General features: G+C 35.0%; 1 protein-coding gene across 1 annotated transcript; it reads right to left on the bottom strand.

Moving 5' to 3' along the window:
* Window positions 1–28: 28 nt before the first annotated feature.
* On the bottom strand, window positions 29–26,934 carry LOC132616477 (4-coumarate--CoA ligase-like 9). The gene is made up of 7 exons (XM_060330889.1): window positions 26,171–26,934; window positions 21,629–22,024; window positions 2,068–2,257; window positions 1,244–1,389; window positions 1,088–1,155; window positions 710–812; window positions 29–334 (listed from the first exon to the last, which is right to left on the bottom strand). The coding sequence occupies exons 1-7, from the start codon at window positions 26,783–26,785 to the stop codon at window positions 215–217; spliced, it is 1,638 nt and encodes a 545-aa protein (XP_060186872.1). The 5' UTR covers window positions 26,786–26,934; the 3' UTR covers window positions 29–214.
* Window positions 26,935–27,617: the final 683 nt, after the last annotated feature.

Genomic DNA, 27,617 nt, shown 5'->3' with positions numbered 1-27,617 from the left:
GAGCTCCGTGGTTGCTACATTAAAACCGTTTCGTGCATGAAAGTAGAACCATTGATTACTGTTTAATGTACTTTTGGCAACATGCTGCTCATAAATCATATGAACAATTCATCTTTGAATTGGAGAATCCTGCACTGCAGCATTGAACTAATGTACAAGCAAAATCATTTGAAAGGAACTTGATTACAACTTAGGTCCTGGTAAATGAATCCTTTTACAACTTGGATCCTGGTAAATGAATCCTTTTTAATTCTTTTCTCAATATCTTCCCGGATGGGTTTCTGGGTATTGAGCTGACAAATGCCACACGCCTTATCTTCTTATATGGAGCAACCTGCAACAAAATTGATGGACAATGTGTCACCCAGTAGATATAGCGAGCCGTGGACGAGCACGCCAATAATTTCTTAACTGGTTAAAGGATTGAAAACCATGTGCCTTTATCCCAAGATCAAAAAACTCCATGTCTAATCAAACTAAACACTTAAATTAGAATGTGGGGAGTAGATATTTTCATGACGGAGCACCAATAATTTCTTAACTGGTTTAGGATTGAAAACCATGCGCCTTTATCCCAAGATGAAAAAAACTCCGAGTCTAATCAAACTAAACACATAAATTAGAATGTTGGGAGTACATTTTTTTTATGACGGAGAACGAGAAAAAGGGGCAAGAGTAATAGCTTGAAGCAAATAGTCAAAGGAAGCACCTGTTTTGAAATAAAACCAATTACTTGTTCTTTGTCAAGAGCGCTTTGGGGACGTCTTACAACAAACGCCATGGGCAATTGGCCAGCTTCTTCATCAGGATATCTGTCAAATTTGTTTATAAGATTCATCAACATTCATTTCTAGCAGTATACAACATTCAAAGTATCATGTTCAAATAGAAGACCATTTTTATGTCTTAACTCTAGTTTGTCTATAAGATGTAGTGGATATAGCCTTAGAACTACGGATTCAATTGAACCCAATACTTTTTACACGAGACATAGATATACATGTGAAAACAGCAAAACTTAAACAAATATTAGATTCTGAACCATAATTCTGAAGGTATACAAGAGAACAGAAACACAAAATCTTACGGTATGACAGCAGCATCTACTATTTTTGGGTGAGACTGAAGAAGTTGTTCTAGTTCAGCAGGAGCAACCTGAAAATCAAGATTGAATAAGTAGGGGTTTTCTCAAATATAAGATGCCCAAAAACTTAAAGGTTACAAATGAAGATAGAGATAGAACCTGGTATCCTTTATATTTGATTAGCTCCTTCAGCCTGTCTACAACAAAAAGGTAACCATGGTGATCAATATAACAAAGATCACCAGTCCTCAACCACCTACCCGACACCAGAGTTTCAGAGGTTGCCTTTGAATCACCCACGTAACCTACACAAGATATCACAACATTATTTGATTATTTAGTAGGAAACTAAAGAAAAAATGACAAAATGAGTCTGTCATGTTTGGTATTACATTTAAAATAGTCGTTTAAATATGCAACTGAGCAGCTTTAGTCCTATATGTATACTAAAGTTGGGCACTTTTGGTCTCTGTTATATCTCAAACATACGACATTATCTCAGACGGAACGAACTAATCCCGATCTATTTTTCCCAATTTGTACCTTTAAACTTCAGCGTTTCAACATAAACCGGGCTATTTGAGGTTCGAAGGAGACGTTAATGTTTATTCATTCGCTAATTCATCATATTGAGGGTAGAAGGAAGCTCATGGTAGGTTCAACGGGCTTGAATAGGTTTTTTTCTAGAGGTGCAAACTAAGGAAAATGAATTAGAGAGAGATACATCCCTATTATCTCTTCAGTTATTTAAACAGCTCGCGTGTTTCTCACGAGCTAATTCTATCAAAGATTACTATGGCCTTGCATTTTACATACAACAGAGACCAAAACTGCTGAGTTTTAGTAAATATGAAGGAGCAAAACTACTCAGGTGCATATTTGGAAAACTATTTTAGGCTAACCTCATAAATAAGGCCCTCTTCCCGATTAATTGCAGCGGAGGTTTCTGCTAAACAGCGTTCAGTTCTTATAATTGAAGTTACCTTGCATAATGGTTGGACCTTTAATCCAGAGCTCTCCATGCTCACCAGGACGCAGAGCAATCCCAGTGTCTGGATCTACAATTTTGGCTTCAGCATTTGCCAGTAGCCTTCCCACAGAACCCCGATGAAGCATTTCTTCAGTAGTCGCAGCTCGAAATGCTGTCCCGGTTGTCTCAGTTAGTCCATAACCCTCAAATTAAAAACTCAAGTTCAGTTACATGCTAGAAAAAATCAATTCCTTAGCTTAGCCAGAAACTGGTCTACAATCAACTGCATATCGAGTAGTCTGCCCCGGGCTTCAGTATAGCAGTTAAGGACGAGTTCGAGCTATGCTGCGGACATAAAAACTTGATGTTTAAGCAAAGAAGGATATAGGACGAGTTCATTATCCACAAATTTTTGAATCATGCATCACTGACTCCCACGAGTTTTTCGTCTATTAACAAAGGTATATCAACTACCCCTCAATGCTACACTAGTTAAGGTTTACATATGAATCATTAGTGCTACACTATATGAATCTCTGTATCATTTGTGCCTATTCATTGTCATTTCATTCAATACTAAATAATTCATCTTTGAAAACAAAGTAGAGTTGTTTGCTGTTAGACGCAGACCACAAGTTTGAGCTCTGGACAAAAAAACTTGATGTTTAAGCGAAGAAGGGTAAAAAGATGAGTTCATTAATATAGAATCGTGCGGCACTAGCTCCTGAACCGTGTGTCACTGGCTCTCAGGAGTTTCTTGGCTATTCCTTAGCTTAGCCAGAAACTGGTATACATCGATCAATTAAATATCAAGTGGTCCACCTCAGGGCTTTGGTCTAGTGCTAATGACGCAGCTCGTGATTTGTATTAGACCCATTCCAGGGAATCCTAACTGTGCGGGTTGATAAAAAGAAGTCGTATTTAAGTGGAGAAGAATAAAGAAACGAGTTCATTATCCACCAAGTTTTGATCCGTGGGTCACTGGGTCTCAGAAATTTCTCAACTATTAAAAAAGTTATCGACTTCCCCTCAGTGCTCCCACCAGTTAAGGCTACATACGTGATATGAATCATGTTGGTGAATTTACAACTGAAAGTAAAATTATAATTGAAAAATAAAATGAAGAAATAAAAATATCTTCGGCTAAGGCGCGGATATCTTTAAGGAGATTCAAGCCCATTGCAGTAAATCTTTACCGGTCCAGCAATAATCTTTCTGACTTGTCTCCTTCAGGATACAACAGCCCGATCACGTTGTAAAATTCAGCAAACTCTGGACAGGATGTTGAGTCCAAAGCTCCACCAAAAAGAACACCTTACTTCAACTAAATAAACTCTCTTTTATTTTCCTCGCTTTTTCAAGAACTCTCCAATGTATATTTTCTACCCCCCACAAGTGAAGGATGAATAACTATTTATACCTAAGAAAATCATCCTTGAATTGAATAGGACATGAATGGGGTAGTAAAGTAGGTAGATAATGAAAAAATTATTATTTGAAGGTTACATGAGTTACAAGAGTAAAGATGATAAATTTGGATGAGTTATGAGTAGGAGGTTACAAATAAAATAAAGTGACCATTTTATGTCATTTACGTGTGAATAGTAATTAGGCAACATAATGGACACATTCATGAGATTGTGGCTAAAAGAGTTTCAAGAACCAAAGGGACACTATCTGCCACCAACGAAATGGAATAATGCAGCACTTTAATAATATAAGTTTTAATATTAAAATGCTTATAGGAGCCATCAATCCACCACTCATTTTAATATTAAACAAGAGAGTTTATCAGTTGAAGGGAGACTATTATGCATAATGAAGGGGTGCTTGCATTGAACCTCAACTTAGTAAAACAATAATCTTTACTCCAGAGCTATAGTGGTCTCAGACTTGAACTGTGACTGTTTAAGAGAAATAAAGAATTATTGCTTACACATAATAATAATCAAGGTGTTGACATGAGCTTTCACAGCCAGCAGCCCGACACATTACGACCTTGTGCTATCCCGGTTTCATGAGTGCTTTTGAGAACGAGCCCAATTCTCATAAGAAGCGGCCTACTTCCACACTCATATAGGTGAAATCTGTCAAGGGTGATTCTGTAACTTTAACACCCCACTCATACGAGCTACAGAATTTCATTAAGAGTTTATAAAATCAACCTCCACAAATCGTTACAGAATAATGCACTCACACCATAGGGAGGGAATAAATAAAATAGTGCACTTTTCACAACAAGTCATCATATGATCTGTTTTTCCCATTGAACCTGGTTATAGGATCTCTAGTCCCCAGGTTGGGTTTCCTGATATATGACTTATGAATTTATGGGCTTCAACCCCATCCCCCTCGATGTGCTCCATACCCTTTCTCTTGCCAAGGCCTTGGTTAGTGGATCTGCAAGATTATCACAAGATTTGACATAATCAACGTTAATGGTACCACTTGTCAAATATGATCTCACAGTACTGTGTTTTCTCCTTATAAGTCTGGATTTACCGTTTTAATAACGATTTTGAACTCTACCAATTGCAGCGGTGCTATCACAATGAATTAAAATAGGAGGAATTGGTTTTTCAAAATAAGGTATATGAAATAATAAATCTCTCAACCAATTCGCTTCTTCACTAGCTGAAGCTAAAGCAATTAGTTCAGCCTCCATGGTAGAGTTAGCAATAATAGTTTGCTTTTTTGATTTCCAACAAATAGCACCACCTCCCAAAGTAAAAATATAGCCAGTGGTAGAATAGGAATCACCAGATACAGTGTTCCAATCTGCATTAGAAAAGCCTTCAAGTACAGAAGGATATTTTTTATAAAAACAAGCCATAAGATTTTGTACCTACTAAATATTTCATAACTCTCGTTATGGCATGCCAATGTTCATTACCTGGCTTTCTTGTAAACTTGCTAAGTACTCCAACTGCATATGTAATATTAGGCCTAGTGCAAGTCAGTCACATATCTCAAACTTCCAATTAAGCGAGCATATTCCTTTTGATTTATCACATCATTTTCACTTTGAACAGGAAACAAGTGAACATTTGAATCTAAATGAGTTACAACATGCTGGCAATCAAGAAAGTTATATTTTTTTCAAAATTTTCTCAACATAATGTAACTGGTCAAGGAAAATTCCATCACATGTTTTAGTAATTTAATCCAAGAATAAAATTTGCCTCACCAAGATCTTTCATATCAAAATGGCTTCTAAGAATGTTTTTAGTTTCACCAATAACATTCATGTTAGAGCCAAATGTCAATAAATCATCAACATAGAGGCAAACAATAACATGTGAATTATTCCAAGACTTATCATAGATGCACTTATCACACTCGTTTGTTTTAAAACCATCTTCAATCATGCGGAAATCAAATTTCTCATGCCATTGCTTTGGTGCCTGTTTCAAGCCATATAGAGATTTAGTAAGTTTACATACTTTGCTTTCTTGGCCGGCTTCAACATAACCTTCGGGTTGTTCCATATAAATTTCCTCATTTAGGTCCCCATTTAAAAAAGCAGTTGTTACATCCATTTGATGAATATCCAAATCGAAAATTGCAGCAATAGCAATTAAAAGTCTTATGGATGTAATTCTAGTTACCAGAGAAAAAGTATCAAAAAATTCTAGGCCTTATAGTTGTTAAAGATCTTTAGCAACTAGTCTAGCCTTGTATTTATCAACAGAAAACTTATTGTAAAGTGAGAGGGTCATCTTCAATATTAAAAACATAAAAAACAGGACCAAAATCTTTTTCTACTCTAGCTCTTTTACTTCTTCTTAACTCAAAATCATTATTTTCTTTATTTTTCAAAACAGAAGTAAAAGAACTAGGTTGTGACAAAATATTTTCTTCAGTCCTTTGACCCCCACTATTTTTAGAATCAAATGGAAATTTATTTTCATGAAAAATAGCATCACCTGATTCTATTATTATATATCTTCAAGACTAAAAAATCTATCGGTTATATTATTTGAAGCATAACCAAGAAAAGCACAAGTAGTAACTTTTTTTTATCCAACTTAGAAATTTTGGGATCCATTAACCTCACATAGGCTAAACAACCTAAAACTCTTAGATATCCCAAATTTGGCTTGTGACCTTTCCACAACTCAAACGGTGTTAATTTATCTTTTTATGAGGTACATGATTCAACACTTAACAAGCAGTCAAAATAGCTTCACCTCAAAAATTTAGAGGTGCACTAGACTCAATAAGCATGACATTTGTTAACTCCGTCAAAGTTCTATTTTTTCTCTCCGCTACACCATTAGATGCAGGAGAATAAGGTGAAGTAGTTTCATGAATTATTCCCTATGATCTAACAAAAGAAATAAACTCATTAGACTCATATTCACAACCTCTATCACTTCTAATTCTTTTTTTTTTCCTACCAAATTGATTTTCAACTTCATGGAGATAAATTTTAAAATTTTCAAAAGCATCACTTTTATTTTTCATCAAGAAAACATATGTATACTTAGAAAAACCGTCAATAAAAGTGATAAAATAACTATTTCCTCCACGAGTTAAAATTCCTCCAAGTTCACAAATATCAGTATGGATTAACTCTAACAATTTAGTTTTTCTTTCAACTTTATTCATCTCAACATTCAACTTGAACATCTCATCACAAGCATACCCCTTTCCCACAAAAATACCTTTTTTCACTATTACATATTGATCAGATTCAATAATTTGTTTGAAGCCTGCTTTATTAAGAAGAAAACTAGACATCAAATTTTTTCTCATAGAAGGAGTAAGAAGTACATCTTTTAAAGTTAATACCCTTCAGAAGTGAAGCTCAACTCGACCTCTCCCTTTCCAAGCACTTGAGTAGTGTGAGAATCACCAAGCATGATGGTTTTGGGCTCCTCAAAAGGAGTATATACTTTGAACCAATCTTTGTCATAGCAGACATGAAGGTTTGCACCAGAATCAGCCCACCATCCATCAACATTTTCAACCATATTTATGTCTGTTATCATGGCCACAAGTGGCTCTTCGGTAACGTTCGCATGAGGAGTAGGACCAAGTTTTACGAAACTTGCAAAATCGAGTAATATGCCCACTCTTGCCACAGACAAAGCATGATCCTCCATTTTGTGCTTGTTGATTTTATGACGATCCATTTCGTCGTTATAGTCCTTTCTGCATTTTTGTCCTGTTCCCGAGCATTGATTAGCTCGCTTTTGACCCGAGGGGACCGTTGGCACACCTCCCGAGGTGTCTAGACCGGATTTGGGCAACTTTTGTGAAATATAGGCTTAAAATGAAAGATGGTTCACCCAAAGTTGACTTTTGGGTAAACAGACTTTTTTTTGAAATTTTGTCGATTCCAAGAGGTCCGGATGTTCGTTTAGAACTTGTGTGTGTATTTGGTTCGGTTCCCAATGCACTTGGATGCATTTTGAGACTTGGGTTGGAAATTGGAACTAAGGCGTCGGGGGTTGATTCAGTCAACGAGACCTCTGTTGGGAATTCCGAGGCCACAAGCGCGTTCATAGCGTATTTTTGTGTGGGTCTGTGTATATTGTGAGCAAATGGCCTCCCGAATGGCTCGGGATGTCGATTGAGACTTAGAGAAAATGGAAGGAATTCTGGTACCTGGTGCTCGAAACGGCGGCACCAGTGCCGTCCCAACGGCATCGTTGTTGCCGTGTATTGGCCGCTGGGCCAGCCATGTGTATGATGCCAGACCGCTATGGCGGCCTGATAGGCGCTGTAGCGGCCCCATTACCGTTGTGGCGGTGACGGGCCAGGTGTTTTTATTAAGTGTGACTTAAATAAGCCCTTAGACCCTTATTATTTTCCATTTCGAAATTAGATCTTTGGGGAACAGTTCTTGGAGATATTTTGGAGACATTCTTGGAGGTAAATCTTGCCTATTCCTTTACTCATCCTTAATCACAATCGTCATAGATTTCCCCCTTCTCCTTAATAATCCATTAGTGATGGAAGTTGAAAAAGGGTTTTGATGAACTTTTCCTTAGGCTCATTTATGAGGAAATTGATGATGTTTATGTTAGATTTTGATGAATCTGAGCTTATTAATCATATATCTTCCAATTCTAGTGTTGAATTTCGGAATCAAAGACTTAGGGTTTACACCCAAATTGGGGGTTTTGCTTGAAATCAGAAATTAGGCTAATCCTTAAGTTAAATCAACAATTAGTGGTGGGTTATGATCAACTAGTGCTTAATTTGGTATTTTGCTGCCGAATTTCCAGTTTTCCCTTGTGGGCCCGTTTTTCCAATTTCTAAGGTTGGAATTGACCGAAAATGAATAGTAGCAATATTAGTATCATTCTTCATGATTTCTAATCTAGATTTCGATTATGCTTAGACTACTTTGGTTCTGAGGTTCAGCGGAAGGGCAAGGCAAAGGAGTGAGTTGTTGGTGTTGCGGTTCGACCATCCAGGTTGGTTATGGCTTGCCTTTGGAGAGACATCGTATAACGAAGCATATATTTAGATTATATTGTCGGAGACAACATGTGAGCCTTCGGGTATAAAGTGGGGTTGGATATTGCCTTAGGTTGGGCCCTGTTGTGTGTTTGGGGCTAGCCACCCCGTTATGTGTGATTTGATTGTTCTATTATGCCGGCTTGATGCCATGAGTCGTTGGTAGATATTGAATTTTGTTTTATCATCTTGATTATAATATAGTTGGCATATCAGCAGGTTGATATTTGTACTTGGATATATTATTGGCGTACCCACTGTTGGTACTGTGATTCGATTATATTATTGGCATATCCACTGTTGGTATTTGTGATTCGGTTATATTATTGGCATACCCACTGTTGGTATTTGGGATTCACATATATTGTTGGCGCAATCATTGTTGGTACTTGTGATATTGGGCATGATTATTGATATGATTCATACATTGCATGCACTCTCATTTTCATGATACACTGTTGAGATATTGATGATATTTGATGAAACACTTGATGAGTTGGGCTCAGTTTTACTTGAGTGACGTGAGATGGCCGATGTCCGATGTTCATCCGGGAATCGTTGATTCCGTGAAAGTGATACTTGATGAAACTCTTTTATTTGAGTGACGTGAGAGTCCGATGTCCAATGATTTATTCCGGAATCATTGATTGCATGGCCGATATCCTATGTTAGTTCCGAAATCGTTGATAGTGCATGGAATCCGCGGATCCCCCAGGGTGGTGCCGGTGAGAACCCCCCGTGGGCAAAGATTCGGCGTCCCGTCTGTCTGTTGGGTAAAGATCCGGGACGGGTGGCACTTAGACTTCGCGAGTCACGCTGGGTTGTGCTACCGAGACGTCGATATTTTCGTCCGGAGTACATGTGTACACCGCATTTGCATGGCATTACATTGTTTCATACCATTATTGCATTGCATTGCATTGCATTATGACTTGACTGAGATGTTTGGTGCGGTATTGTGATGTTGGATTGGATTGGATATATTCAGACTTGGCATATTTGGGATTAGATGCTTTACATAGGCGATGATGGATATTTGGAATGGATTGCATTGTCTTATACTTGTTGGTTTATTTGCTTATCTGCTTTATTATCTGAATTGTGTTAGCTATGCTTAGTCGGCCGATGATGCCTACCAGTACTGTTGTTTTGTATTGACCTGCACTTGCTGCATTCTTTTATGAATGCAGAGTATCAGGTCGGATCCACTTCCGTGACGTGTGGCTGATCGTCGCTTCAGCTTTCTCTTGAGTTTCCAGGGTGAGCACGACCGTCCGCTGCCTTGAAGACTTTCTATCTTTATGTCCTATTCTATACCAGAGATATAGACACTTTATGTATTAGTATTCCAAATTGTATTATTTCTCTTTAGATGCTCTTGTGTTATTCAGACTAGACCCTGGGGGTGTTTATCGTTGTTGACACCCAATTTTGTCCCGCCTCTCCTCCGAAATACCTATTTCGCGCTTCTAATATTTTTGGAAAAAATAAAATATATATATTATGTTTACTATAATTATTAGCCTCTTATCAATACCGCTATTGCATTATTCTATTAATTATTCTTATTACTATTACCGCATTTTTTTTATTATTATTAGTATTATTATTATTATCATTATTATTTATTACTATTATTATAAATTCATAATTTTTTATCATTTCGGCATTTTACCAGCTTACGCGCACGCATCGCATTTATCTTTGTATAATTAAATAATAGTATTTATCTTACTGTGGATTTTCGGAATATTATTACACGGCTATTACAACGCCATTTTTTATCTGAGCATTAATGTTTGCGCATTTCATGTCGATCAATATTTTAACACAAGTTATTTAAATAGGTCTCTTATTCAAATTTAGAAGCCGAACTATTTCTTGCACTCAGTTCGTGATTTGACTTACCGGACCCTAAATCAAAGTCCGATTAATCTCTAATATTTTTGGACTAGTCCACACCTCTTATCTCAATTTTTAGAATAATTCGTGTTTTAATTTATTAGCCTATTCTCTTAATACCCGGTCTAAAAAGAATTAACCCAGTCCATTTATGGACTGGGTCTGACCCATTTCGCACAAAATAAGGGTTTCCCCTAACCTCTCATCTTCTTCCGCCTCTTCGTTTCCTCTTCTTCCTTCCGCCTCTCTTCCTCTTCCCCCCAAAAAACCCTAGCGCCGCCCCTCCTTTTCCCTCTTCCATCACCGCCATCTCCACCACACCCATACCCCCTTCGTGACTCCCACTTCATCACCGACACCTCTGACACACCCCACGCCGCACCACACCTGTCTCCACCATCATCATCTCCACTCGCTACTGTCACTCCCACGATTACCTCTGTCCTCCACTTCACCTTGTCGTTCCCCACTTCTCTCTTTCATCGTCATCGTCTCCCCCACGACGCCTCCACTACACCATGCGTCTGACACCATCACGCCACTGCTACACCCATGCCTCTCCGACATCCCACTCAACCTTGTCCCCCCGCTCTTCTCTCTTTCCTCACTCATCTTTTTTTCGTAGCAAACCCTAATTGTTCTTATAAATACTCAATTTTAGGTTCCATTTGAGGAGGCTGGGGGGAGAGGCGAAACCCCCTAGAATCTGAGGTTCTTTTTTTATATATTGGTAAATCCCCCAAGAATCGATTTTAGATCGGTGAAAGCCCCAAAGAAACTGGAGTATTTTTCGATCCCTCAAGAACTAGGTCCTCTTTTTCAGTCACAAAAATTCCCAAAATATTGAATTCTTCAACTTCGAATACCTCTAAAAATACCAGTCCCTAATCGTACGAGGTTCCCTGTAAAATATCAGTTTTCCATTTTCTAGATATTGTCTCAAGCATTAAATTCTCTTCTGTTTTGCTTTAATATTTGTTTGAATTCGAGCGCGTGCAAATTCAGATTTAGTGGTGTTCGAGGATAAATCGAGACTCCGTGCCTCATTTCGCTGCACCCGGAGAAGGTAATTCCCCTTTTCTATTTGTTTTCACATCCTTCAGTTGCTATTCTATATGCTGTTTGGTTAGAGTTGGTTAGCTTGTTTAATGGATAAGTCTGTTTGTATGTGGACATCAGTTCGTATTTAATCAATCCTGCATGATGGTTTAGTCGCCAAGTTAGTTCTTTTTATGCCATCGGATATGTTGGACATAGGAGTTTGATTTTAGTTTGGTTCAAAAATGTGTGAGCTGTGTTGTTCCTATCTAATTCAAGTTGCTTTAATCATTTTTTCATATGAAAGCTTAATATGTGTGAGCCTGTTCATGTTATCAGCATAAATATTTTCTCTTCTTCTAATACTTTAGTTTCAGTTTGATAATAGAATTTGTCTAGGCATCTCGGCTTGATCTAACTTTCATGGCCCTATAGACCATTTTAACCTGATCCTCTATGCTCGACCTACCTGCAACAGTTAGCTATATTAAAGTTGAATTGGTTGATTAGTATAGCATGTTAGATCAACTGCCTTAAGTGACCTTTAAATCGGTATTATATTGAGTAAGCATTCCATGCTGATTAATTTTGGTTGTCATAACAAGGTTGGTCATTCCATAATGAAGATTAGATGTTGGTTGGTTTCAAATTATGTTGGCAGAACCTGCATCAGTTTAGTAATATTTTGTTAGTAGGTGCAATATTGTGGTTTGTGATTTTACTATTGATTCAATTGTATGCAAGCACATTCATCTGTTGGTATAGTTAAATGACTTTATGTTAATATAAGTATATATATGGTTAGCTTTGCTGGTTTAGAATGATGTTTGCTTCAGTTCAAAGTCAGTAAACTTCATATCCTTTATCTTCCAGTCCTGATATGTAATCTGTTTCTATACTTAACTTGCTGTTTAGCTCAATATATCCCTAGGGTGTGTTTAAATGTGTAGAGAATGTAGTTTCACTGTCCTGCTTAATTACTTGTTGTCGGCTTGCCTGCATTATATGTTAGTTCAGTTCAAGACATGTTTAGATGCTCTTGATTAATGTGTAGTTTACTTTTTGTTTAAGCCATCCTGTTGTTTTAAATATATACGAATGCATTGTGTAATTTGTCCTTGTTAAGCATATATCCTATGTTATTGAATGATCTGAAGTAGAATTCAGATATATATTTGGATCTGATTATCAGTATGTGGTGGTCTAGTTTAAGCTATTGTTTGCTTGAGTATTGGTTCTGTTAGTCTATTATTAGAGTGGATATGATGCTGTGATTGGTGTGATGAAGTATAGAAGCTGATATTTATTATGGTAATGTTTTCTTAACCCAAGATTATCCTTTATGTCTCAAGCATATACTCATGTACCCCTCATCCCTCAAGTGGCTAAAGTCGGGCAGATCTGGTCCATTCCCTTGTTATTTTGGTTTTGGTTCCCACGCCATCATGAGTAGTTTGTTCTGGGTTAACTACTTAGTTTGTTTGCTTAATGTTGCAGGTGGTAAGAAACTTGTGTTCAGTTATTTAGGTTGTTTTTGTTTAGTATGTCAGTTGGTTAAAAGCTATACTTAGCCCTTTTAGTTTGTTTTGCTTAGTAGTGTAACTGGTATGAAGCCATGTTTAGTTATTGAATCTGCATCTTATATTGTTTAGCCACATTCATCGATTAGATACTAACCCTTTTGTTTTATTTTGTTGCATGACCATCGCGTACGAGTTTCGAGAGACTCGTCTTCCGCATTCGATGTTGGGCCAAGGCCCAACGAAATGTGATTTCCCTCTCTGTCCAGCCTCTTGTCCACAGACCAAAATATGTGGGCCGAGCTCATTTCCATCAGCAGAATCCGTAGCAGTTGGGCCTTAAAACGGGCTGATCCATTTAATTCCCGCCCCCTTTTTTTATCTTATTCTACTTTATGTATTGGATTTGTATTATTCGACTAACCCCTTTACTTTTTTTTAACTTAGATGAACTCTAGTAAATTAGTGGTTTAGTTTAGCATGATGGGTAGTTGACTTAGAAAAGAAACTAGTAATTAATACTTTAAGTCTCATTCTTCTCTATATATGGTAAAACTATTTATAATCTTTGAGTTAAAAGAGTTATAATCTATGCTTGCTATCTTTAAAAAAAAAAATTAAAATATCATTAACATGCTAATATAAACTCAAAGTATATTCTATAAACATTTCTTAAGCTTCATTGAATCATATATTATTCTTTAGCCAAATAACACCAAGCAAAGTTAAAAGGGAGGAAAATTCTATCACCTTTTTCTATTTATAAAATAAGTTTAGATTTGCTACATAAGCGTAATTTTTATTCCCATTTTAAATTGGCTAGGTTTTTTATTAAAAACTTCTATTTATATGCAAGTCATTGCATGTTGCAAGTCTCATTTTTAAAACAACATTATTATTTAAAGCTTAGCAATATTTATAGCTTATTTTAAACAACATTTAAAATCTCTTTTTTTTTTGCAAATTATTTCACAAATCATATCTAAATTGCATTATCATATTTTTTTCTTCAAGATCTTAACAACCCTGTTTTATTTTAAAATAGCCTTTAAAGTTCTCTTTTTATACAAAATATTACATTTTTTCGTAAATCTTATTTTGACATTGTTTTCCTCCAAAACTTTTCATTTTATATAATTTAAGCACTGTGTTTTTTTAATTAACCTAAGTTTGGTCGGATAACCGTAAGCTGACGGATTCTAAAGGATGCCTAACCCCTTCCCTTTAGGATAATATAGAGCCCTTACCTAGAATCACACTGGTTAAGCAGACTATTAACGGAGGTTTAGTTTTAACTTTACCTTAGTTAATCTCTAGGTGTCCTAATTCACCATTAAATTAATTAGGTGGCGACTCCCTTAAAACAAACAAATAGGAATCACCAATACGTCATACTCCCTAAATCTACCCGGTTAAAATGGGGTGTGACAATCGTCATTCCACACTTTTCTACCACTTATATATATATCGTGAGACTTACGTATTTATTCTATTCCGTTGCTTAATTTCATTCTTTTATGTACTTATCCATTGTATGGTTGAGGGTTCGCTTACCAAGGTGAGAAGGTAAGTGCCCGCACGGCTTAAGCAAAATAGGTCGTGACAGGTTATTGGCACCATTATTTTTCTTGGGAGGTCTACCATTATTTTTCTTGAATATTTTCTTCTTAGGCTTCATAGAGGTATTTTTGTTAGAATTAGGAGCAGCATTATTTGAAGTAATTAAATTTACCTTGTTTGTGACGGGTTGTAAGTTGCTCTCTTCCGTTTGCAAAAGTGCATCTTGGCCCCTTGCCTCCATGCGGTTTCGCATAATCACAGTCTCAAGTGAAGTTTCCTTTTGTTTGTGGCACTTTGTTTTTTGAAATTCCTTCCATGAAGGTGGAAGTTTATCTATTATGCCACAAACAATAAGGTTATCTCCATTTTTTATCTCCTCGGACCTGAGCTCTCCAACGATCATTATAAAGTCTTGAGGTTGGTCCACCACTGATTTGTTATCCACCATTTGGAAACGAAAAAATCTACTAGCAACATTTTTTTTTTGGTTCAGCCTCCTCGGTATCATATTTACTCTGCAATGCTTTCCAAATTTTCTTTGCAGTAGAGTAAGTTCTATCATAATAATCATAAAAATTATCCGATAGACAATTAAGAAGATAATACCGACACTTGTATGAATCTTCATCGTACTTTTCAACTTTTTCTTAAAGAGAAATAAGTTCTTCATCATTCATGGAAGAGTTGTCTACTTTATTTGAATTCTTCTCAGTTAACACATAAGAAACATTGAGAAGACTTAAGTAGAAAAATACTTTACCCTTCCATCTCTTGAACCGTTGAACCGAAATGGCTTGTTAAGATCTCCCACTTTGACATCCGCAGATTTTTCAATTGTGGCCATTGAATCTCCTTAAAATTGTTAGTGAATTTACAACTGAAAGTAAAATTATAAGTGAAAAATAAAATGAAGAAATAAAAATATCTTCGGTTGTGGCGCGGATATCTCGCTATCTTTAAGGAGATTCAAGCCCACTGCAACAAATCTTTACCGGTCCAGCAATAAGCTTTCTGACTTGTCCCCTCCAGGATACAACAACCCGATCACGTCGTATAACTCAACAAACTCTAGACAAGATGTTGAGTCCAAAGCCCCACAAAAAAGAACACCTTATTTCAACTAAATAAACTCTCTTGATATAAAATAATACAAATTGAGAGTGAAACAAGAGAATTAGAGAGGAAGCTTAAGATGAAATTTTATTGTCATATTTTTGATGATATGCTAAGGAGATAAAACCTTTCTATTTATAGGAATAAAAATACTTGGTCACCAAGTAAGTAGTTAAATTCTAACTAGATGAGTCCCATAGTAACTATAGTTATTACCTAGTTACATTGGTCTCCAACCAAACCTTTCTCTCCAAGTAAATAAATACATATTTTATAATACATGGACATTCACTTATTATATATTATTTACAACACTCCCCCTTGAATGTCCATTAATAGATATAGTGTCTCGTTAAAACCTTACTAGGAAAAACCCTGTGGGAAAAAGTCCTAGTGAAGGAAAAAGAGTACACATATCTAGTAATACGCTTTGATAGCTGCCTCATTAAAAACCTTATCAAGAAAACACAATGGGACAAAACTTGGTTAAGGAAAAAAGAGTACAACGCGTATTTCACTCCCCCTGACGAAGACCAAGATTCAGATGTCGGAGTCTTCGCATTCCAATCTTGAATATCATCTTCTCAAGAGTTGAAGTTGGCAAAGATTTAGTGAACAAATCTGCAGGATTGTCACTTGAACGGACTTGTTGCACATCAATATCACCATTCTTCTGGAGATCATGTGTGAAAAATAACTTTGGTGAAATGTGCTTCGTTCTATCTCCTTTTGTGAAACCTCCTTTTAATTGAGCTATGCATGCAGGATTATCTTCATATAATACTGTGGGTATTTTGGTATCACACTTAAAGACGCATCTTTCTCTGATGAAATGTATCACTGATCTTAATCACACACATTCTCTACTTGCTTCATGAATAGCTCTTATCTCAGCATGATTCGAAGAAGTAGCAACAATGGACTGCTTTGTAGATCGTCATGATATAGCAGTACCTCCGCATGTAAACAAATAGCCTGTCTCAGATCGAGCTTTATGTAGATCAGATAAATAACCTGCATCTGCATGACGAACAAGATCTGTACTGTTATTGTTAGCATAAAACAGACCCATATCAATAGTACCCTTTAGATATCGCAGTATATGCTTAATTCCGTTCCAGTGTATCAGTGTAGGAGAAGAGCTATATCTTGCTAGCAAATTAACAAAGAATGTTATATCAGGTCTTGTAGCATTAGCAAGATACATAAGTGCACCAATGACACTAAGATATGGTACTTCAGGACCAAAAAGCTCTTCATTTTTTCTTCGTGAGGTCGGAACGGATCTTTACTTACTTCAAGTGAGTGAACAATCATTGGGGTACTTAAAACATGCGTATTGTCCATGTAAAACCGTTTTAAAACTTTTTCGGTATAGATAGATTGATGGATAAAGATCCTGTTTGCTCAATGTTCAATATGCAGACTAAGACAAAGCTTTGTCTTTTCAAGTTCTTCATTTCAAATTCTTTCTCTATATATTCGATTGCCTTTTAGAACTCTTCTGGAGTTCCAATGAGATTTATGTCATCAGCATAAACAAAAAGTATAACAAACTCTAATTTTGTTTTCTTAATAAACACACATGGACAAATGGCATAATTTATATAACCTTCATTTCCCAAGTACTCACTGAGGCGATTGTACCACATGTGCCCTGGTTGTTTTAGAGCATATAATGATCTTTCTATTTTGATTGAATACATTTTCCGAGACTTTGAACTAATTGCTTCAGGAATTTTAAGTTCTTCAGGAATTTTCATATAAATTTCATCAAGTAAGCCACATAGGCTGTGACAGCATCCATCAGTATAAATAATATGACATTTTCTGATGTTTGGACTGCTGGCCCAATAAACATTACGTTTACCATGATGCATCATTTTACTTGGTAATTATTTCTACATCAACATGCTTTAAGAGACGTAGAAATCAAATCCTCACAACCTTAAATAATATTGCGCGCTATATTGTATCAAAATATTGTCGACAAGATATCATGTTGTATCGGTTCGCAATTCGACATAACTTACTGAGATCTCATCACTTCATTATTTTCAGGTACCTGAACCTCGCATAAGGTTTCATGAAGTGTTATGTCGTCGGCTCTTTAAGAGCACTTTGCCTCCTTATTATGATCATTTTCTCCTCCCTTTTTTCAAGGATTATTATATTTGGAACCGATTGGTCTACCATGCTCCATGCATGTTGTAGACTCTGTCCTTCAGGGACATTAGGAGCATTTTGCAGATGAAATATGAAATAGTTGAATCAACAAATGCTTCTAGCATTTTACTTGAATTATTTGAGGATCATACTGATGATAATTCACAACATATTTCTTATTTGCATATTCTTTCCCCTTATGTTAGAAAAACTAACACATATTCCCATTTTCTTTGAGAAATCCATCTACGTACATTTATAGTATATCCATTAATCATATAATGCACATCAAAAGCTACAAGATGGAAATATTTTGTTCCTGACCCAGAACCAATTATGACGGGAGAATTTCGCATAATTTATTGGTCTGAAGAATACAAGTGTCATTATATGCAATATATTATATCTCAGACCAACATCCGAAGCTTTGTTCTCATAAGCAATGGTTTAGCTATATAATGGAGGCATCCAACGCCAAACTAGCTTAGATATAAACCAACTTATCAAGATGAATTGTCTTGATTACATATCCTGAAAATTGTGCTTCCAACTCAATTATTTTGAGCAAGCAACTTTATAAATGTCAAACTTCCAGTTGACAATAAACATACATGTGATCGTCTCGTAGATACATCTATTTAAGACATCACATGGCAGGTGAAAGGGGCCCACATTCACCTTTTATATTTTTCAAATTTTAGGGGATTCAATCCTAACATTAGCTGGTGTAATCAACTTATCATGAGAACAAGCAACACAAACAAATTCTTGAAGAATCTTCTAGTTCTTCAATATATTTTGAATACTCAATTAGCACATCAGATTTAAATCAGGACAATCAAAATGGTCTTGTCAACAGATAAAATAATCTGTACCCATAAACTTCAAGTTTACCATGACAAGTGCTATTTATTTTAGTAAACTTCGGATTTACAATTGCATGAGATTTTATGTCAAAACTTCTGGTTTATTGTGACATGCGATCTCATCATACTTGGGTAACACTTTACACACGTGTCCCTACCCGTAATAAGTTGGAGATATTCAATCTTCCAATCATTTGTAGTCTCAATATGATGACCATTTTTCTCGCTAGTAAACTTCAGGTTTACTATAATTTACTTTCCGATGGTAATAATTATGATCTAGGATTAATGGTACTATCATATATAAGCTCTTTGAGAGACATCAATTTGTTCACCATAATCATATATTATTTGGACGCTGCTGGTGTCATGATACTTGTAGATATATAGTTAGCTCTTCTGGAACCCCATAATCATTAGTTTCTAGTACCAAATATTTTCTAGATACTTCTGGTATCACAAAAGAAAATTGATTAAACACTACTAGTGTCATGAAAGAAAACAATAATCAAATGAAAATCTAAAGACAATTTTAAACTATAAATTATGAAAAGTAAACATTAAACTATAAACTTCAGTATTTTAAATATCTCCTTCAAGGAGATTAACCGTTATTATCTGAGTATTTTGTATCAAGTGGCAACCACATAGTAATCACATCCTTCAGGACGGGATACATTAATGTTTATTTCCTTCAAAGAAATCAACAACAACTAACCATAATGTATCAATGTGGTTGTAGTAGAAAGCATTTTACTCTGCTTCCTTTTGCCTTAGGATGATACTTTAATACGTTTCGACGTACGACAGGTACGTATTGCAATGCCTTGATTTCATACCACAAAAATAACATGTATATCCATTGTTATTTTATCTCTCCAAGAGATAGGTCCTTGTATTTTTCATTTACTTGAAACTGATTATTCAAATGTGCTTGCAATACGACGTTACTCAATAACTCGTTATTTTGCTCAAGCACAAGAAGACATTGCTCCAGAATATTTCTCAGATATTTTACCAGTTCTTTCTGCTTCAGGAGTAAAGTTAAAGATTTACTACTTCAAGAGTAAAATCTAAAGTTTTATTACTTCTGGAGTAAAGTTTGAAAGTTTATTACTTCAAGAGTAAATTTCAAGATCTTACTACTTCAGAAATAAATTTCAACGTGCTACTACTTTGGGAGTAGAGTTCAATGTTCTACTACTTCGGGAGTACAATCCAAAGTTTTGCTACTTCGGGAGAAAATTTATGAGTTTACAACTTCGGGAGTAAAGCATAAAATATTCAGAATATTAATATTTTAACAATCATTTGCACGTTCATATTTATAGGCTTTACTACATACTGTCACATTCACTTCTGGGAATGGATCTGTATTTGAAGCATTTATCAAAAGTTCTCAATCTTCAAGAATGAAACATAATTATCCAAACGTGCCTTAAGTATAGTAAATTGTGATAGCTTAGAACCTCTTTTAAGAAATTGCTACTTCGGGAGCAAATTGAGGCATACATATTTAGTCCCAACAACAAGCCCATAAAACTATTACCACTTCTGGTGGCTGTAAATTTATTATGAACTCTACTGGAGTTCAAGAAGAGTCATTAATTCATCTTACATAAAGCGCTTATCATGCTGATAAAAATATCAAACCAAGAGCAACCAAAAAATCTCGAATTTCTTACCTGCAATATTGGCCACCTCGATCTAAATACCTCGGATGGTAATCTTGTGACCATACTACTCTCAAGCCCACTTAAATCCTTTGAAAGTAACCAAAATGTGCTTCTTTCTAAAGTCAGAAGTGAGTCGGCAAATATAGAAAGAAAATTGGCTCAATACTGTGAGAACTAATAATTAGCTTGGTAACGAAGCTCCTTATAAGAGTATGCATAATCAGTTAAAAATTTCGTTTATCTTTGAACTCAATAGCAATTGATCGAGCCATCAAAACAAATAAATAAATAAATATTTGAAATATGTTACCTGAAATTGCTTTGAGAATTATAATCTCACCTTTGCTTCGGCAGATATATCGAAGATTCGAACCATTTTGCTATACTCATGCTCAAGATAGCAGAGTCTCGTACTGATAACATGATATTAAAAAAAGACATAGAAAGGAATACACATTCAGTCTTTCTCTATATACTTGTCTCTGGTGTATTTACTTTATAGTCTTTATTTTACAACATCTCTTTTATTTTCCTTACTTTTTCAAGAACTCTCCAATGTATATTTTCTACCCCCAACAAGCTGTGAAGGATGAATAACTATTTATAGCTAAGAAAATCATCCTTGAATTGAATAGGACATGAATGGGGTAGTAAAGTAGGTTGATAATGGAAAAAATATTATTTGGAGGTTACAAGAGTAAAGAGGATGAGTCTGGGTGAATTATGAGTAAGAGGTTACAAAGAAAATAAAGTCACCATTTTATGTCATTTACGTGTGAATAGTAATTAGGCAACATATGAACACATTCATGAGATTGTGGCTAAAAGAGTTTCAAGAACCAAAGGGACACTATCTGCCACCAACGAAATGGAATAATGGACCACTTCAATAATATAAGTTTTAATATTAAAATGCTTATAGGAACCATCAAATCATCAGTGATACACTAATGAATCCTCTGTCATTCCCTCATTTGTACCTATTCATGTCATTTCAATTCAACACTAAGAACTTCATCTTTTATACTCCTACATTGAAGTTCTCTAAGAGTTTCACATATATAAGCTCAAGCGTGTGGTTTAGTGGTCAATGAAATAGGTTAAGAACAATAAAGTCTCAAGTTCAAATCTCAAGCGAATGCAAAAAAACATGAGGTCCATCTATCCAATCCTCAGTGGACATAATTACTCGATAACTATGCTAACAGGGGTAGCAGGTACCCCATGAAATTAATACAGTCACCAAAAATGAATTTACTTACTTGCAATAATATGACATTGGGAAACTTGTCTGCAAATGCTTGCATTACATCTTTCCCAAGTGGCGCGCCGCCGCTGCGAACTGCTTCCAATGAACTCAAATCATAGCCATGTGTAACACTTCCTTTAGCCATCGCCACCACCACTGGTGGAGCCACCACTAACTGAGTCACCTTAAAATCCTCAACCGCCTCCAACATTTTCTTCAAATCAAATCTCTCCATCACCACTACAGTCTCCGTCAAAGCTACTGATTTCAAAACGTAGTGGAAACCAAACACATGAAATAACGGTACCGTATACAACATCACCGCAGGCGACTTCCTCTCCCTTCTCTGAGCATGATAATTCGCAATACTCGCAACAAAATTCCGGTGATTCGCCTTCACTCCCTTTACCTGTTGGAAAATATGAATAATAAACACATGATTGGAAGGCTTGAAACACGTATGCGAAACGCTTTCCTAAAATCGGTATTTTCTCCCTCCCCTCTGCGAGATTGTTATGGGATTGTACGCAAATAGTTTTAGTGGATATAATAAGCTTATGAATTTATGCACAAATTGTTAGAAAAATATTATTTTCTATTTAATATCTCAAAAATAAATGAACTATTTCTACCGTTTTTATTGACTTTTAATACAAAAGACATGATTATATTTTATTAGCTTTAATGGCATATTCTCAAAATGAAAAATTGTGCGTTGCAAAACGGTTTATAAATTAAATCTGGTCATTTGACCAATTGCTTTTATGATCTTTTATGCTCTTTATTATTCTTGAATCTTTGTACTGCAGAAAATTAGAAGCTCACTAAGTTAGCTATATATACAGTGAAAAACATAGAAAAAATACTTCTTCTCATTTTGTATTGTTGGGTTTTCTGTGAAATATACAAAAACAAATTTTTCCTTATACATTATAGTGTGCTGGATTTTCTTCTTTGTGAAATCTTTGTTAGATTCTAACTTCTAGTTTTGTATTAAAAGAGCTTGATGAATCCTGGGGGATACACCCATACCGGGTGAAATATCCTTAAGGACAATGTCTTAATTGGCATGCCTCAAGCTTTCATGAATTTCCTGCAAGGTTCGTGATCAAGAAGGTTCGTGATCAAGTATTTTCCGTAAGATTTCCAACAATCTTAAGGATATTTCACGTTCTATTCTTACGGAAAATTGATAGAGAATAACTTAGTACAATCTGCCCAAGTTTCAGGTATGCTTCTACTAATATTTGAATGTTAAACGCACTGTATAATAGGTAAATGAACTTTGACCTCAAGATGATACATATAATCTCCTTTGTATTATAGAAATATTTATGATTGTATATTATTTGCTGGTGTGGATTTGTAGATTGTTAATGTGTATGTGCATTCTGCCCGAAAGATATTACACTTTAACTCCTTTGTCTTCTAAGAGCTACTTTTGCATCTGTTTTAGTTGTGAGTGTTTTATATTTTCTCACTGAACATTATGGAGAGGCAAATGTATATTAATTATTTCAGTAGTGGTAGAGTTTTCTAACCTTTCAAAATTGTAATTTGCTTCGGTTGATAAAGCATCATAGCATGATCAATTGAGTGGTTCTAAATCAGACTTATCAGTATGTTAATTTGGCTTTTAACTGATTCTCAGAATTATGACATGAATTAGTTTTTGCTTATACCACGTGATGTGCATGTATTTAAGCAATTTCCGTTAACTACTAAAAGAATTATTTTTGTTTGTAAAATGTGGATGGTTCAGCTATAGCTGTTCTTCTTGAAGTACAAAAGAAATTGGGTTTTTTAGTTCTTTAAATTTACGGCCCTGAGAAATTAGCATAATCTTAATTATGTCCAATGACAAACAAATATAGAAGACAATTCGGAGAAATGAAATCCTGCTAAGTAAGAATAAATTTAATAAAGAGGATGACATAATTGTTGTGATCATTTCTCGAGCGAATCTTGTAGCTAATGTGAAATATTTGGTATTAGATGACTTTGGTGCTACTAAATATCTTTGTGCTAACGAAATAATTTTGTGTTTTACACCTAAGTTGTAGAAGACGAATGATTTATTTATCTCAGTGATTCAAGAACTTGAGTAGTCCTTGAAAAGGAAAAAGTTTTTGAACTCACATCTGAAAATTATTGACTGATCCATGTTTTTAGCTAAAATTCTGACCAATTTGGTAAATATACTTTTTTAACGAAAAAGGAAAGTTGAAGTGAAGTTTTTATCTTGAGTATGATAAGGTTGCATAAATAATAATCTGATGAGCAATGAGTTTGCAATCATGATGTATTTGTGTGTGCTTGCAATATTTAATAATGTTATAAATGCTAGTATATGTATTTATTTTCTTTCACTTGTGTGTGCCATATCAAGTGTACATATTCTATTTTTTTAAGAGATCACTTAGTAAGATTTATTCATTTTATTTTTATAAAAATGATACTTTCTTAAATATTAGTTGATGATGACATAATGTGGTTATTAGTTGAATTTAATATTTTGGGTGAAGCTATATTATTAACTTGTTATTTATAAGATGAGTCTTATGAGAAATTGATAATACTTATTATGAGTTATTAAAAATAGGCTTAAGTGACTAAAACGCTTCCAAACTTGGCACGAATTGCAATTTTAGTCCCCAAACTATTGATGGACTTCAAGACACCTCTAAACTTGACAAAATGGGTTTTAATTCATCCCCGAGCTGCCATGTGGCATAACAAGTGTAGTCACACGCCAACAGGCGCGTGAGAGGTGCCACGTCAGTTGTTTTTTAAAAAACAAAAAAGAAAAATCAATTTTTGAAAATTCATTAAAAAAGTATAAATTTTAAAAATTAGAAAAAACTATTTTTTTTTAAAATGTGGAAAACCCATTTTTTAAAAATAAATCTGGACTGAATTTTTTATTAAAAAATCTGGAACTTTTTAAATCTTGAAAACTGAGAAACCCGTTATTTTTTTAAAAAAAATCTGGAATTTTTTTTTTAATTAAAAAATCTGGAAAACTAAATATACCCATTTTTCTAAAAAAGAATCTGAAAATTGAAATTTTGATTAAAAACCTGGACTTTTTAAAAATTTGGAATACTGATTTTTTAAGAATAAAGTGGAAAACTGATAATTTTTTTCTAGATTTAAAAACTAATCTAATTTTCCGGGATTTTTTAAAAAAAAATGGGTTTTCTACATTTTTAAAAAAAATCAATTTTTCCAGTTTTTTTTAAAAGAAGTGTCTTAAAAGAATCATGAAAATCTGAATTTTTTAGGGCACTTTTAAAAAAAATCAAGTTTTCATTTTTTTTTTAAATCCGTTTTTTTACAGATATTTTAATTAAAACTGTAGTATTTCAGTTTTTTTTGTTTTTTAAATAAAATTTTCCAGATTTAAAATAAATATTTCATTGTTCCAGATTTTTTATAAAAAAAAATCAGTTTTACATTTTTTTTCAAAACAATTTATTTATGTGGAGGACACATACAATGAAAATGCCATGTAGCATTAATATTTTACACGTGGAGGCCACATATGCCTTATTTTACAGCTGGACTCGCAAATGACTACACTCACTCCAGGTCATGAGCTCAGGGGTGTAATAAAACCCATTTAGCCGAGTTTAGGGGTGTCTTGAAGTCCATCAATAGTTTGGGGATTGAAGTTGCAAAAAGAATGTGTAAAGTTCAGGGGCGTTTTAGTCACTTAAGCCTTAAAAATATCATTCCTCTATCTTAAAAATTTTGAAAATGTGGGGGTTATGGTGTTTTACTAGAATTGTGTGGAGAGAACTTTTCAAAAAGAGATAATATTTTATTTGGTCTTGTTATTCAGAATGTTTTTGAAAATAAAGTTTGGAAAGAAGCAGTTGATGATGAGATCCTAATTTTGAAAAAAAAAAAAAAAATTTGACAGGTACCATGAATTATGGTGTCAAATGAATTTTTCGTTGTATTAGAGAGATACAATGATGATAACTGAATCTTTGATTTAGATGAGACAAAATCCACTAAAAACTACGTGTTCACCTTTTGTGAGGGTGAATAACATCTAAATCAACCAAACAAAAAATAATTATTATATCATAATGAATATGAATCTGAATTGAGGTTTTGGAATTGGCTAGTTATGAGGCTGAGTGGCTAAGAAACTACTTAGTGAGTACTTAAATTGGAACAAATTCAATATTTTTTGTGTCGACACAATGTGATAAACAAGTTGTTGAAAGATGAAACTATTTCCATGAGTTATGTGATGTTTGAGATGAATTTGGCCGATGCACAGAATTAAAAGAAACATCGAGGGGAATGAGACTTTTGTCAATTTGAGAAGATTAACAATGATGATAACCCAATCTATGTGATTGGAGATCTCATGAATTAAGTTCATATGGGTAATAATAAGTCATTAATTGATCAAAAGTGCACTATTAAATTATATCTCTTCCTATAGTGTGTGAATACAGTGCAAAACTGCGAGACAAAGTGAGGTTGAACTATAATAGCCGCTAAATCCGATTGATTCAATGCAATTTTCTAACATTACCTCCCCTGTAGTCCCCGATGAATACATAATCGCCGCTAAATCCGATTGATTCACTTCCACATGTTCAAATTCCACTCCTTTATTCATCATTATCATTGATTCGAACTCCGGTGAATCAATCAGAACTGTTGGATACTTCAACGTCGGAACCTTCTGGAAGTTTCTCGAAGTAGCAAACGCAATTACAGGTTTCGTTAACTTAATTTGCCTTAAAAGCTCAGATTCTGTACTTAAAGGATTAGCAGGTGAGATAACAACACCAAGCAAGAGAAGCGAAAAGTAGAGAACCGGAACGTGAGTTGAATTAGGAGAGAGGATAAATGCCACGTCATTTTTGGAAAGACGGAGTTTGTTTTGAAGCGAACAGGCTAAGGAATGCACACGTTGTCGGAAATCAGAGAAAGTGATGACGTGGCCTGTGGAAGAGTCGATAAAGGCAGTGGATTCGGGCCATGGGGACGTGTTTTGTTGGAGGGAAAGTGCGAAGTAAGCAACTGAAAGAGGTGAAGATTCTAGAGGAAGTTGGAGAGGTTGTCGGAGACTGTGGAATGTTTTTGTTTTTGAACAGAATCCGCTGTTTGGATCGATTAAGGATGATGAATTTGAGGTGTCCATGTGAGGAAAGTAGTAGTTGTGTTGTGGGTAGCTTCGGCGATTACACGGCGGAGATTCCAACTAAATTAGTGGTCGTTACAGTTTCGTGTCCAATATTTCAATTGCATGTTTGTGGGCGGTAAAATCATATATTGGTGTAATAGTATATTTGTGGTTCCTCAATTTTGCTAAATTTCAATTTTAGTCATTTTAATATCTAATCAAGTATACTCCCTCCATTTTAAAATAAGTGGTGTTTTTACCTTTTCTTTCTGTTAAAAAATAAGTGGTGTTTCACGTGATCAAGAAGACATTAATGATGTTCTTCGAATTTTACACTTATTTAAATAAATGAAGTTCACGCGTGTGTCCAGCTGGCACGAGGGGTTCAAATGACACATTTTATCTTATGTTCGAGGGTCCAGATGGTCAACGTTTCAGTTAAGGGGTCTAAATGAAAAATCAGGATAAGTTCAGGAGTCCATCTATGACTTTGGCCTTTTGAAATGGAGGGAGTCCATCTATGACTTTGGCCTTTTGAAATGGAGGGAGTAGTGAAAATCACAATAGTTAGCAATTCAAAATATTTAGAAAAATATTTGCACGATTGCCTTTATTCAGGGGTGGTCTTTAATTTTTGCCCGTCAAATTGTTAGTCTTTAATTTTTTATCTTCGCCTAAAATACCCCGAAGTTCTGGGTTCAAACACCGGCTCAGTAAAAAAAAAAAAAATCGCAAGGCAATTTGTAGCAAAATTAGGCCTTTAAGGCATAAATAAATTCTGCCTTAAAGGCAGAATTCTGAGTTGCTCTATGTTTTTCTTGAAAAAAGACAGTTTTCAGTCTTCTAATGT

This window comes from Lycium barbarum, chromosome 11 (assembly GCF_019175385.1).
Source record: "Lycium barbarum isolate Lr01 chromosome 11, ASM1917538v2, whole genome shotgun sequence".
Lineage (NCBI taxonomy): Eukaryota > Viridiplantae > Streptophyta > Magnoliopsida > Solanales > Solanaceae > Lycium > Lycium barbarum.
The sequence above is the reverse complement of the archived record's forward strand: the minus strand, read 5'-3'. Positions and strand labels throughout refer to the sequence as shown.

Bases quoted from the DNA above. Each gene is read 5' to 3' on its own strand.
- LOC132616477 (XM_060330889.1), bottom strand. From the start codon at position 26,785: ATGGACACCTCAAATTCATCATCCTTAATCGATCCAAACAGCGGATTC. The intron at 22,025-26,170 runs GTAATGTTAGAA...ATTTTCCAACAG, and splicing joins CATCGGGGACTACAGGGGAG to GTAAAGGGAGTGAAGGCGAA. The intron at 335-709 runs GTGCTTCCTTTG...ATTTTGTTGCAG, and splicing joins TTGGTTTTATTTCAAAACAG to GTTGCTCCATATAAGAAGAT.